Source organism: Dreissena polymorpha, chromosome 2 (assembly GCF_020536995.1).
Source record: "Dreissena polymorpha isolate Duluth1 chromosome 2, UMN_Dpol_1.0, whole genome shotgun sequence".
Lineage (NCBI taxonomy): Eukaryota > Metazoa > Mollusca > Bivalvia > Myida > Dreissenidae > Dreissena > Dreissena polymorpha.
The window spans coordinates 13015018-13029213 of NC_068356.1; the positions used below are offsets into that span (position 1 = coordinate 13015018).

The following is a 14196-nucleotide window of genomic DNA, read 5'->3' on the forward strand; positions in this document are numbered from 1 at the left end:
GTCCTTATGTAACTCCCATTCTGATGGATACAATTCCTGCGCCAATTACACAACATTTCAGCCATCGTTCCAATGCTCTGTACCTAATGCTCATTGCGAGCAACCCTTCAATGCGGGTCCTTGTGAAGCGTCTCCACTTTTACAAACCACGTGGGGTCTTCATGGCAGTGATGAGCGCGGGGTTTGCAGTTGGAACATTCCGTTCTCTGTTGAAACCACGCCCGCCGCTTTCCCGGGATGTCGCACTCGCCCGAGATGCCCCTGGACAACGTGGGAATAAGTACGCCAGAGGACATAGAACAGAACCCTGTGGGCAACCTCAGTACTGATGGTCTCTCATGTATATATACGACTGGTGGATTGTCTGAAAACGGCGCTTCAGTGAGGAATACCTTTGGCGGAAAACGAATAGACAAGGTTAGCATTAGACATTATCATAGAATTTTTCGCACATTTTTTATGTATTGTTATAAATGAATTCAATTACTTACACGAACAATTAACACTGTTATGTTATTGTTAATCACACATTGTTTTGTTTTTTTTATTGAAAAAGTCCATTACAACTAACACATCAAATTTCAAAACCTAGTTTGTCGTTAATGTCAGATTTTTAGATGGTTGCTTAGCGACCGTCTAAGGTGGTTAGTCTAAAATTCAGGTCGATACGACTTAGCTACTACCAGCCCAATACCCGCTTACTACGCGTATCCGCGCGAGAAAGAGTTGTATAATTTATGCAAGAGGTTTGAGTTCTCAAATTATATTCATTCACAAATGGAAACATGATATTAATATCGTGTTAAATGCAATAGTTTCGAACGGTGCTTTTATAGAAAAGAATCAATAAACAATGATCGTATTGTACGTGTCGCGGAGGAGATTGTTTATGAATGAATAACATAGTCCACTTTCTGCAGTGTCTTCATGACGAAGTATTTTTGCCATTCATAATATGAGGCTATTAATAGATGCACCTGTCTATAAACAAAGAAAAGTCCACGGCCGATAACAACGCAATAGGTTACGCTCTCACATACACCTCAATGACGTAGTACAGGTCGTAAATTGAGGCTATTAATAGATTCGGTAAAAAGTTAACGCTTATTTATATTCTCAATTTATGAAACGTTGAACATAAGTTCAACAATTACTTCAGCGCTACAATAGACAAAAACAAAAAAAATGTTTCATAATCGCTAAGCCCGAATATAGCAAACAATTTATAATAATAATACGAATGACCTGTTTCGTAACCTCGTTCATGCTGGAAAACGTTCTTTCGTTCTCAAAAGATAGCGGCGATCTTTTGTATTTACAGGTGCTAGCAACGCAATAGTAGAAGGTTAGTAGAAGGTTTAGCTTATTTATATTCACGAGTTCATCAATTACTACAGGCATACTATAGGCAACCTCGTAAATGCTTTATAATCGCTTAAACCGAAAACAACTAAATATATTATATTAAATAAATTTAAAACAATAAATATCTTTTAAAAATGTAGTTGGCGTATACGCTGACTTTGAAGTAAAGTTTGCAATTTACTTTTCTAAATAAATAAATACAATTAAACAAAAGTTAAACTATTGTGTTGTGTTTTTCACTTGTAAGTTTCATATTAACCGGATGAAATGTGTTAGCATTTTCAAACCACACACTAGTGTGAATAGATAAAAAAATACTACGGGAGAGCACTTCATATGTGTCCTCATATGCCTTGTTATGACTATCTTTCTTCACTATCTAAATATATCGTATGTTGATATTTGATTTAAACGCAGTTTTCTTTCGACACATTTAAATCACACTTCAATAGCGGCGTCATGCTAAAATGGGTCTTAAGCGTTTCGGCAAGCGTTTGTTAAACCCAACATGTGCTTTTGCGCAGTCAGGCCATAGGCGATGCTGTTCAATATAAAAATACTCAATATGTTATGTTTCTCCTTACCAGAAGGAGAGATAGCTGAGTCGGCTATTTATATGATGGGCGCATATGGAATATGACCCATTTTCGCATGACGAGGGTCATTACATATCTCATTGCGAATTGAAAATGCCACATTTAAGAACAATACGTTGTGATACAAAATTGAATTTAAAATAACAAACTTGTTAATAATGGCAGCCTATTCACACATTAAGGAATGATTTCCAGATGTGCTGACCAAGTACGGCAAACATTGTTGTATGATAATTAAACGATTTTCTCTTATCGTGACACTATACTATTTCGCTTATGATTGTTTTCTCATCTTGGAGGCAAAAGTGAAATTCTGCAAGCTGGATTTTAACGCGTAATTGTAACAGGGCCACAATTTGCGTCGTTTGAGCATACAGAGAGTAGTCCGGAATTCCTTACACTGAACAGTGCTACATCCTTTGAATTGAGCACATACGCAGTGATGTAGCAAAAATTCAGAGGTTGTATCTCGAATCAGCTTATTAAATATTCATGCGTGTCTGTTGGCGTTATGTTAAAGCCACTAAGATGAAAACTGAGTAAAAAAGCTACGCATAATAGCGCATTAGTGCTCTATATGTATGTTTATGTCAGCGTTGTTGACACCGTGTGAACTGTCAGGTAACAAGTAAAGCATAAACAGCAATGTTTATATACTTTAATTCCTCCATATACAAGATACGAAGATAATTGAATATTTTGAATTTGTATATGGTGTCAAAAATCAAAAGTTTTGTATACGGAACTTTCATTATGAATTTATATTCTTGGTGAGATAGTTATTTGATATTAGAAAAAATATTCCTTAACTATGATGGTGACTGCAAGTTTTCTTTATATTAAGTTCTCATTACCATTGTCATCATACTTTCTATGCTTTCAGAACGTCCCAAGAAGCATGTTGTTTTTATTTTGTCTAAGTTATTTCTATGAAATAATGATGATAAAAAGTGCACACAAAACTCGACCCGTGTGCTATGACACACACTTTATAAAGTTGAGTGGCCTGTGTTCATTTCAAACTTGCGATTGATTTTAATGAATTGCGTGTGAAATTATGCAATAGCAAACATCTTCAGTGCCTTCAGCGCTTTGATTTTATTAAGTGATTGTGCATGTGTTCTAGTTCAAAGTACACATTAATTGATTAAAAAGGTCAACGAATTTCAGGTTTACCATAAACGTTCAAGGCACAAAGTAGAACGGTCACGAAACCGGGGGTGTCGATCGACACCAAATATTCGTAAGAACCGCGCTCCAGCTCTCAAGTTGCCGAAGAAAAAGGTAAACATTTTCTTTGCCAGAAGTGCATATTACTTTTGGTTGTACCCACACCTTCATTGGTGTAAAGTCTCGCTTGTTATCTTTTTCAGCATAGCTGTTTAACCCAGCTTTTCAACTTAAAAGACCGTTTACAGAACGCCAGCTGACCCGCATAAATACACTTCATTAACTAGTACTCAGAGACGTACATAAATGTTATCTATGTCTCTCATTTTTAGCTAGGCTGTTTTCGGAAAAAAACCGAGCTATTGTAATAGCGAGCTCATCTGAAGTCCGCCGTAGGCGTCATGCTTAAACCTTAACATTGGTTCTAAAATCAAAGTGCTTCAACCTACAACTTTGAAACTTCATATGCAGATGCACCTTGATGAGTTCTACACGCCACACCCATTTTTGGGTCACTAGATCGAAGGTCAAGGTCACTGTGACCTCTAATATCAAACTTTAACATAGGCTCTAAAATCAAAGTGCTTCCACCTACAACTTTGAAACTTCATATGTAGTTGCACCTTGATGAGTTCTACATGCCTGTCCCATTTTTGGGCACTAGGTCAAAGGTCAAGGTCTTTGTGACCTCTAATATAAAACTTTAAAAAAAAACTTAACATTGCTTCTAAAATCAAAGTGCATCCACCTACAACTTTGAAACTTCATATGTAGATGCACCTTGATGAGTTCTACACGACACATCCATTTTGGGTCACTAGGTCAAAGGCAAAACGCTTTTGCAGCCGAGCGTGGCACCCGTTATGCGTTGCACTTGTTTTCATTGGTTGTGTAGCCGGGGTTTGAGTTTATAACGCAAGGGTTTCAAGTTCCAAGCTTTTAATACTATAAAGTATAAATGATGGTCTGAAACATGAATAAGAATTGTTACAATTAACAAATGACAATTATAATAACAATTTAAATAATTCATTGTAATACATAATAATATGCAATACAATACAATTACAATTCAAGAAAATACAATTATATAAACATAATATGCACTCACCAGTGACCTCAAGACTTATTGTAGAAAGTGGCAATTGGAAAAAGCCAACTACCTCTCACAAGGTTTTACAAACAATTGACCACATGTTGAGTTATGATTTACAATTATATAGATGAGCATGAAATCATCTCACAATAAAAGCATGCACTGTTAGTAAATTAAACTCACTCATACATCACAAAGTATCTCTCACACTTCTCTCAGTCTTGATTGGTTTAGTATTGTTAAAAGGATTAGTGTCAGAGTGAATACCCTGTTACAGTTGATTTTAGCATAATACACCAGAACATTGGCATAATCTCCGCGAATGTAGCCTGTGACATTTGTTCAGTGTTGGAAGATTTGAACTATCATACCGGTATTTTTATACAAAACAAATGCACATGTTGACCCAGTTGAAATTACGCAATGGTGGTCAATTCTATCAATAAAAGCCTTATGTTGATAACACAGTATGGCTTTCATAGGCCACTCCGGAGATAACACGAAACATTGCGAGCTTTTTTTATAGCGGAAAGACAGACGCAAGTGCCCAGGCTTGGCTTGAGCTGCGCTGGCCAAATATACCATAAGACCAATGTTCGCACGATGCGGACGTAACAGTATTATTTAACTAAGTACTATAACGAGTTATATACCGACAGTTATAAACACTTAAATAATTTCATGAAACGGAAGCAATCATAATTATTTTGATCCAGTTGTTGAAGAAATTGTATACATTATATAACACGTTGTATATCATGATAAACATAGACAGATTTTTATGTCCCCCACTATAGTAGTGGGGAACATATTGTTTTTGCCCTGTCTGTTGGTCTGTTGGTTGGTCTGTTGGTTGGTTGGTTTGCGCCAACTTTAACATTTGCAATAACTTTTGCAATATTGAAGATAGCAACTTGATATTTGGCATGCATATGTATCTCATGGAGTTGCACATTTTGAGTGGTGAAAGGTCAAGGTCATCCTTCAAGGTCAAAGGTCAAATATATGGGTCAAAATTGCTCATTTAATGTACACTTTTGCAGTATTTCAATATTCAAGATAGCAACTTGATATTTGGCATGTATGTGTATCTCATGGAGCTGCACATTTTGAGTGGTGAAAGGTCAAGGTCATCCTACAAGGTCAGATGTCAAATATATGTGGCCAAAATCGCTCATTTTATGAGTACTTTTGCAATATTGAAGGTAGCAACTTGATATTTGGCATGCATGTGTATCTCATGGAGCTACACATTTTGAGTGGTGAAAGGTCAAGGTCATCCTTCAAGGTCAGAGGTCAAATATATGTGGCCCAAATCGCTAATTTTATGAATACTTTTGCAATATTGAAGATAGCAACTTGATATTTGGCATGCATGTGTATCTCATGGAGCTGCACATTTTTAGTGGTAAAAGGTCAAGGTCATCCTTCAAGGTCAAATATATGGGTCAAAATTGCTCATGTAATGTCACTTCTGCAATATTGAAGCTAGCAATTTTATATTTGAAATGCATGTGTATCTCATGGAGCTGCATATTTTGAGTGGTGAAGGGTCAAGGTCATCCTACAAGGTCAAACGTCAAATAGGGGGACATTTTGTTTCACAAACACATCTTGTTATCGCTGTTTTTGTTTTCTTTTACAGTTCAAAATGCCCTGTTGGCACAGTTTCATGGCCGTTTCTGAAAACAAATCAACGGATGAAGGCGACTTCTTGAAGGTATTGATGAAGGTAATGTGTTTGCTTGTGAATGTATTACATGTCAAATGCATGCATTGTGCTTATGTTTCTTTGATGTTATTTGAGAAGTTCTCGTGTTAAGAAATGCTTTGTATCATGTAGCTTAACATCATGTGTCCGTTTAGGATGCTTAAAGGGTAATGGTGCAGTCTTCCATGGTCATATTCAGCTTTTTAATTGTCTAACATTCGCGCTTTTCAATATAACAGGAAGGATTGCTTTGCATACAGAGTGGACAAAACGTTTCAAATGCGTTGGGTACATCTAATCACAACATGAAAACCTCTGGCAAAGCGCGGTCGTCCAGCTCTATGCCAGTCAAAGATGGGACACATAGTTATACAACTACCGGAAGATCTTTGTTGAATCCTTATGTCTACGTTGAAAACATTGACCAAATGTTAATGGTTACCAAACAACAGTCAAACCGTGCTGCTTGTAAGAAGATAGAAAACTCCCACCGTAACAAAGGTAATTTCAATGCCCATCTAAATAATAGTGCATCAACTCGCAATGTTTCTAGACGCATCAAACAAGCACCTAACTGTCAGTTCAATAACCACACAGACGCACCAAACAAAACGTCGGCCATGCACAGGTCAATACTAGCCTCTGACATAACCACCAACACTGTGAAATGTTGTAGGCGGAACCGCTGCAACGTCTGCGCAGGTTGCAAGACCGCCAGGTACGGTAAATTAAGGTTCTGTCTAGATTCTCACACATACGGTGGTCCCGGCATCCTGAAAAGACGTGCATCATGAAACGTTGTTTGAATCGGCAAATGAAATATCACACAGAAACACACACATTTTCCTGCTCTTTAGACATCCACGTCAACGGTTATGACAAAATGAGCATTATTCTGAGAAAACTGGGCTTCATGCATGTTCGCAAAGTGTCATCCCAGATTAGCCTGTGCAGTCCGCACAGGCTAATCAGGGACGACACTCTCCGCTTTTATGGTAATTTTTGTTTAAAGGAAGTCCCTTCTTACTGAAAGTGTCGGACTGCACAGGCTAATCTGGGACGACACTACGCACATGCATTATGCCCAGTTTTCTCAGAACGCGACACAATGTTCGCTGATAATCCAGGCATCTCCAAACCCGGACGCGTCCCGGTAGTGCAGAGTAAGATGAAACCAGATGATGCACAATCTGCTAATCATCAATTAATGCAGAGTTACGAAATGAATCGATTGAATATTTCCGAACCTCTGTCTGGCCGAGTAACGAAACTGCTACACAAGTATCGGTTGGATCGTCCATCTGTAAGTAGACATTTTAGTTATTAATCCGTAATTATGCCTGTCAGTGTGCAAAAAAGTGAAATAACTTTTTAGCTCACCTGATTGCTCAGGTGAGCTTTTGTGACGGGTCTTTGTCCGTCGTCTGTATGTCCGTCTGTCCACATTTGTTCGTAAACACACTAGAGGCCACATATATTGTCCGATCTTCATGAAACTTGGTCAGAAGCTTCGTCCCAATGAAATCTTGGTCGAGTTCGAAACTGGGTCGTGCCGGGTTAAAAACTAGGTCACTACGTCAAAAAACACAAAAAAAAACTTGTAAACACTGTAGAAGTCACATTGAATGCCCAATCTTCATGTAACTTTGTCAAAATGTTTGTCTTAATGATATGTTGGTTGAGTTTAAAAGTGGTTCCGGTACGTTGAAAAACATGGCCACCAGTGGGCGGGGCAGTTTTCCTTATTTGGCTATAGAGAAACCTTGTAAACACTAGAAGTCACAATGTTTGCCCAATCATCATGACAGTTAGTCAAAACATTGGTTTTATTTAATTTCTCGGACGATTTCAGAAATGGTCCAGATCCGTGTAAAAACATGGCCGCCAGTTGGCGGGGCATTTTTCTCTATATGTATATAGTGAAAACATGTGAACTCTCTAGAAGTCACATTTTTGGTCCAATCTTCATGAAATTTTGTCGGAACTTTTGTTTACTAGATACGTGAGTTAAGTTTGAAAATGGTTCCGGTCCGTTGAAAACCATGGTTGCCAAGGGGGCGGGGCAGTTTTCCTTATATTTATATAGTAAAAAGGCTTGTAAACAATCATGAATTAAGGTCATGTAACATGCGAGACAACTCTTCTAAATATTGCATTTAAGTTTACAATAGTTACTCCCCTTTGACTATTAATGTTTTCATAATAATACAGTGTAGTTGTGTGTATCATTTCTGTGTTAATTGTTATTCGAGGTTTGATGTTGTTGTTTTAGCTCACCTGATTGCTAAGGTGAGCTTTTGTGACCGGTCTTTATCCGTCGTCCGTCCGGTAACATTTGTTCGTAAACACTCTTTAGGGCACATTTTTTTCCGATCTTCATGAAACTTGGTCAGAAGCTTTGTCCCAATGATATCTCTGTCGAGCTCGAAACTGGGTCATGCCGGGTCAAAAACTAGGTCACTAGGTCAAAAAAAGAAAAACCTTGTAAACACTGTAGAAGTCACATTTCATGCCCAATCTTCATGAAACTTTGTCAAAATGTTTGTCTTAATGATATGTTGGTTAAGTTCAAAAGTGGTTCTGGGCCCGTATTCACCAACCGATTCTTAGACTTAAGAATAAAGAATAGACTTAGAACCAAGAAAATTGTGTTCAGTGTTTGAATATATACAGGCCTCCACTGGTGATTATGTCATTAACAAAATGTTCTATATAAAGATTAATATAGATAGAGATGTTTACTGCAGAGTTTGACTCAAAATTAAAGAAATTCTTGAATTTTCTAATTTAAAGAATTTTCTTTATTCTTAGACTTAAGTCTAAGAATTGTTTGGTGAATACGGGCCCTGGTCTGTTGAAAAACATGGCCGCCAGTGGGCGGGGCATTTTCTCTTATTTGGCTATAGAGATACCTTGTAAACACTCTAGAGGCCACTTTTTTTCCGATCTTCATTTAAATACTTGGTCAGAAGATTTGTCCCAATGATATCTCGATGGAGTTGGAAACTGGGTCATGTTGGGTCATTCTGCTGGCCTCTAATATAAAACTTTAACAAAAACCTTAACATTGCCTCTAAAATATAAGTGCTTCCACCTACAACTTTGAAACTTCATATGTAGATGCACCTTGATGAGTTCTACACGACACACCCATTTTGGGTCACTAGGTCAAAGGTCAAGGTCACTGTGACCTCTAAAAAAAAATCTGACACGCTTTTGCAGCCGAGCGTGGCATCCGTTATGCGTTGCTCTTGTTTTCATTGATTTTGTAGCTGGGGTTTGAGTTTATAACGCAAGGGTTCAAGTTCCAAGCTTTTAATACTATAAAGTATAAATGATGGTCTGAAACATTAATAAGAATCATGCTACTATTAACAAATGACAATTATAATAACAATTTAAATAATTCATTGTAATACATAATAATATGCAATACAATACAATTACAATTCAAGAAAATACAATTATATAAACATATTATAATGCACTCACCAGTGACCTCAAGACTTACTGTAGAAAGTGGCAATTGGAAAAAGCCAACTACCTCTTACAAAGTTTTACAAACAAGTGACCACATGTTGAGTTATGATTTACAATTATATAGATGAGCATGAAATCATCTCACAATAAAAGCATGCACTGTTAGGATATTAAGCTCACTCATGCATCACAAAGTATCCATCACACTGAACTTCTCTCAGTCTTGATTGGGTTAGTATTGTTAAAAGGATTAGTGTCAGAGTGAATACCCTGTTACAGTTGATTTTAGCATAATACACCAGAACATTGGCATAATCACCGCGAATGTAGGCTGTAACACTTGTTCAGTGTTGGAAGATTTGAACTATCATACCGGTATTTTTATACAAAACAAATGCACATGTTGACCCAGTTGAAATTACGCAATGGTGGTCAATTCTATCAATAAAAGCCTTATGTTGATAACACAGTATGGCTTTCATAGGCCACTCCGGAGATACCACGAATCATTGCAAGCTTTTTTATAGCGGAAAGACAGACGCCAGTGAGCAGGCTTGGCTTGAGCTGCGCTGGCCAAATATGCCATAAGACCAATGTTCGCACGATGCGGACGTAACAGTGTTATTTCACTAAGTACTATAATGAGTTATATACCGACAGTTATAAACACTGAAATAATTTCATGAAACAGAAGCAATCATAATTATTTTGATCCAGTTGTTGAAGAAATTGTATACAGTATATAACACTTTGTATATTATGATAAACATAGACAGATTTTTATCGCTGTTTTTGTTTTCTTTTACAGTTCAAAGTGCCCTGTTTGCACAGTTTCATGGCCGTTTCTGAAAATGAATCAACGGATGAAGGCGACTTCTCGGAGGTATTGATGAAGGTAATGTGTTTGCTTGTGAATTTATTACATGTCAAATGCATGCATTGTGCTTATGTTTCTTTGATGTTATTTGAGAAGTTCTCGTGTTAAGAAATGCTTTGTATCATGTAGCTTAACATCATGTGTCCGTTTAGGATGCTTAAAGGGTGATGGTGCAGTCTTCCATGGTCATATTCAGCTTTTTAATTGTCTAACATTCGCGCTTTTCAATATAACAGGAAGGATTGCTTTGCATACAGAGTGGACAAAACGTTTCAAATGCGTTGGGTACATCTAATCACAACATGAAAACCTCTGGCATAGCGCGGTCGTCCAGCTCTATGCCAGTCAAAGATGGGACACGCAGTTATACAACTACCGGAAGATCTTTGTTGAATCCTTATGTCTACATTGAAAACATTGACTACATGTTAATGGTTACCAAACAACAGTCAAACCGTGCTGCTTGTAAGAAGATAGAAAACTCCCACCGTTACAAAGGTAATTTAAATGCCCATCTAAATGAAAGTGCATCAACTGGCGACGTTTCTAGACGCACCAAACAAGCACCTAACTGTCAGTTAAATAACCACACAGACGCACCAAACAAAACGTCGGCCATGCACAGGTCAATTATAGCCTCTGACATAACCACCAACACTGTGAAATGTTGTAGGCGGAACCGCTGCAACGTCTGCGCAGGTTGCAAGACCGCCAGGTGCGGTAAATCTAGGTTCTGTCTAGATTCTCACACAAACGGTGGTCCCGGCATCCTGGAGAAGACGTGCATCATGAAACGTTGTTTGAATCGGCAAAAGAAATATCACACAGAAACACACACATTTTCCTGCTCTTTAGACATCCACGTCAACTGTTATAACAAAATGAGCATTGTTCTGAGAAAAGTGGGCTTCATGCATGTGCGTAAAGTGTCATCCCAGTTTAGCCTGTGCAGACTGCACAGGCCAAAAAGGGACGACACTTTCCGCTTTTATGGTATTTTTCGTTTAAAGGAAGTCCCTTCTTACCGAAAGTGTCGGACTGCACAGGCTAATCTGGGACGACACTAAGCACATGCATTATGCCCAGTTTTCTCAGAACGCGACACAATATTCGCTGATAATACAGGCATCTCCAAACCCGGACGCGTCCCGGTAGTGCAGAGTAAGATGAAACCAGATGATGCACAATCTGCTAATCATCAATTAATGCAGAGTTCCGACATGAATCGATTGAATATTTCCAAACCTCTGTCAGGCCAAGTAACGACACTGCTACACACGTATCGGTTGGATCGTCCATCTGTAAGTAGAAATTTTAGTTATTAATCCGTAATTATGCCTGTCAGTGTGCAAAAAAGTGAAATAACTTTTTAGCTCACCTGATTGCTCAGGTTAGCTTTTGTGACCGGTCTTTGTCCGTCGTCTGTCCGTCCGTCCACATTTGTTCGTAAACACACTAGAGGCCACATATATTGTCCGATCTTCATGAAACTTGGTCAGAAGCTTCGTCCCAATGAAATCTCGGTCGAGTTCAAAACTGGGTCGTGCCGGGTTAAAAACTAGGTCACTAGGTAAAAAAACACAAACAAACTTGTAATCACTGTAGAAGTCACATTGAATGCCCAATCTTCATGTAACTTTGTCAAAATGTTTGTCTTAATGATATGTTGGTTGAGTTGAAAAGTGGTTCCGGTACGTTGAAAAACATGGGCCCGTATTCACCAAACAATTCTTAGACTTAAGTCTAAGAATAAAGAAAAAAATTTAAATTAAAAAATTCAAGAATTTCTTTAATTTTGAGTCAAACTCTGCAGTAAACATCTCTATCTATATTAATCTTTATATAGAACATTTTGTTAATGACATAATCACCAGTGGAGGCCTGTATATATTAAAACACTGAACACATTTTTCTTGGTTCTAAGTCTATTCTTTATTCTTAAGTCTAAGAATCGGTTGGTGAATACGGGCCATGGCCACCAGTGGGCGGGGCAGTTTTCCTTATTTGGCTATAGAGAAACCTTGTAAACACTAGAAGTCACAATGTTTGCCCAATCATCATGACAGTTGGTCAAAACATTGGTTTTATTTAATTTCTCGGACGATTTCAAAAATGGTCCAGATCCGTGTAAAAACATGGCCGCCAGTGGGCGGGGCATTTTTCTCTATATGTATATAGTGAAAACATGTGAACTCTCTAGAAGTCACATTTTTGGTCCAATCTTCATGAAATTTTGTCGGAACTTTTGTTTACTAGATACGTGAGTTAAGTTTGAAAATGGTTCCTGTCCGTTGAAAACCATGGTTGCCAAGGGGGCGGGGCAGTTTTCCTTATATTTATATAGTAAAAAGGCTTGTAAACAATCATGAATTAAGGTCATGTAACATGCGAGACAACTCTTCTAAATATTGCATTTAAGTTTACAATAGTTACTCCCCTTTGACTATTAATGTTTTCATAATAATACAGTGTAGTTGTGTGTATCATTTCTGTTTTAATTGTTATTCGAGGTTTGATGTTGTTGTTTTAGCTCACCTGATTGCTAAGGTGAGCTTTTGTGACCGGTCTTTATCCGTCGTCCGTCCGGTAACATTTGTTCGTAAACACTCTTTAGGGCACATTTTTTCCGATCTTCATGAAACTTGGTCAGAAGCTTTGTCCCAATGATATCTCTGTCGAGCTCGAAACTGGGTCATGCCGGGTCAAAAACTAGGTCACTAGGTCAAAAAAAAAAAAAACCTTGTTAACACTGTAGAAGTCACATTTCATGCCTAATCTTCATGAAACTTTGTCAAAATGTTTGTCTTAATGATATGTTGGTTGAGTTCAAAAGTGGTTCTGGGCCCGTATTCACCAACCGATTCTTAGACTTAAGAATAAAGAATAGACTTAGAACCAAGAAAATTGTGTTCAGTGTTTGAATATATACAGGCCTCCACTGGTGATTATGTCATTAACAAAATGTTCTATATAAAGATTAATATAGATAGAGATGTTTACTGCAGAGTTTGACTCAAAATTAAAGAAATTCTTGAATTTTTTAATTTAAAGAATTTTCTTTATTCTTAGACTTAAGTCTAAGAATTGTTTGGTGAATACGGGCCCTGGTCTGTTGAAAAACATGGCCGCCAGTGGGCGGGGCAGTTTTCCTTATTTGGCTATAGAGATACCTTGTAAACACTCTAGAGGCCACTTTTTTTTCCGATCTTCATTTAAATACTTGGTCAGAAGATTTGTCCCAATGATATCTCGATGGAGTTGGAAACTGGGTCATGTTGGGTCATTCTGCTGGCCTCTAATATAAAACTTTAACAAAAACCTTAACATTGCCTCTAAAATATAAGTGCTTCCACCTACAACTTTGAAACTTCATATGTAGATGCACCTTGATGAGTTCTACACGACACACCCATTTTGGGTCACTAGGTCAAAGGTCAAGGTCACTGTGACCTCTAAAAAAAATCGGACACGCTTTTGCAGCCGAGCGTGGCATCCGTTATGCGTTGCTCTTGTTTTCATTGGTTTTGTAGCTGGGGTTTGAGTTTATAACGCAAGGGTTTCAAGTTCCAAGCTTTTAATACTATAAAGTATAAATGATGGTCTGAAACATTAATAAGAATCATGTTACTATTAACAAATGACAATTATAATAACAATTTAAATAATTCATTGTAATACATAATAATATGCAATACAATACAATTACAATTCAAGAAAATACAATTATATAAACATATTATAATGCACTCACCAGTGACCTCAAGACTTATCGTAGAAAGTGGCAATTAGAAAAAGCCAACTACCTCTTACAAGGTTTTACAAACAAGTGACCACATGTTGAGTTATGATTTACAATTATATAGATGAGCATGAAATCATCTCACAATAAAAGCATGCACTG

The 14196-nt window shown here is 37.6% G+C and overlaps 1 protein-coding gene across 18 annotated transcripts in view; it reads left to right on the forward strand.

The window, feature by feature from the left end:
* Positions 1 to 237: 237 nt before the first annotated feature.
* Positions 238 to 14196, forward strand: part of LOC127865901 (uncharacterized) — a 49085-nt gene continuing 35126 nt past the window's right edge. For 16 of the 18 annotated variants that reach the window (XM_052405950.1, XM_052405947.1, XM_052405951.1 and 13 more), the window contains exons 1-8: positions 238 to 417; positions 3132 to 3245; positions 5873 to 5959; positions 6178 to 6439; positions 7066 to 7241; positions 10227 to 10313; positions 10532 to 10793; positions 11421 to 11596. In XM_052405950.1, the coding sequence (XP_052261910.1) occupies positions 238 to 417; positions 3132 to 3245; positions 5873 to 5959; positions 6178 to 6439; positions 7066 to 7241; positions 10227 to 10313; positions 10532 to 10793; positions 11421 to 11596 (1344 nt within the window). Of the gene's footprint in view, positions 418 to 1269; positions 1346 to 3131; positions 3246 to 5872; positions 5960 to 6177; positions 6440 to 7065; positions 7242 to 10226; positions 10314 to 10531; positions 10794 to 11420; positions 11597 to 14196 lie in introns of those variants that run through there. The other 2 variants (XM_052405958.1, XM_052405960.1) reach the window with 2 other exon arrangements.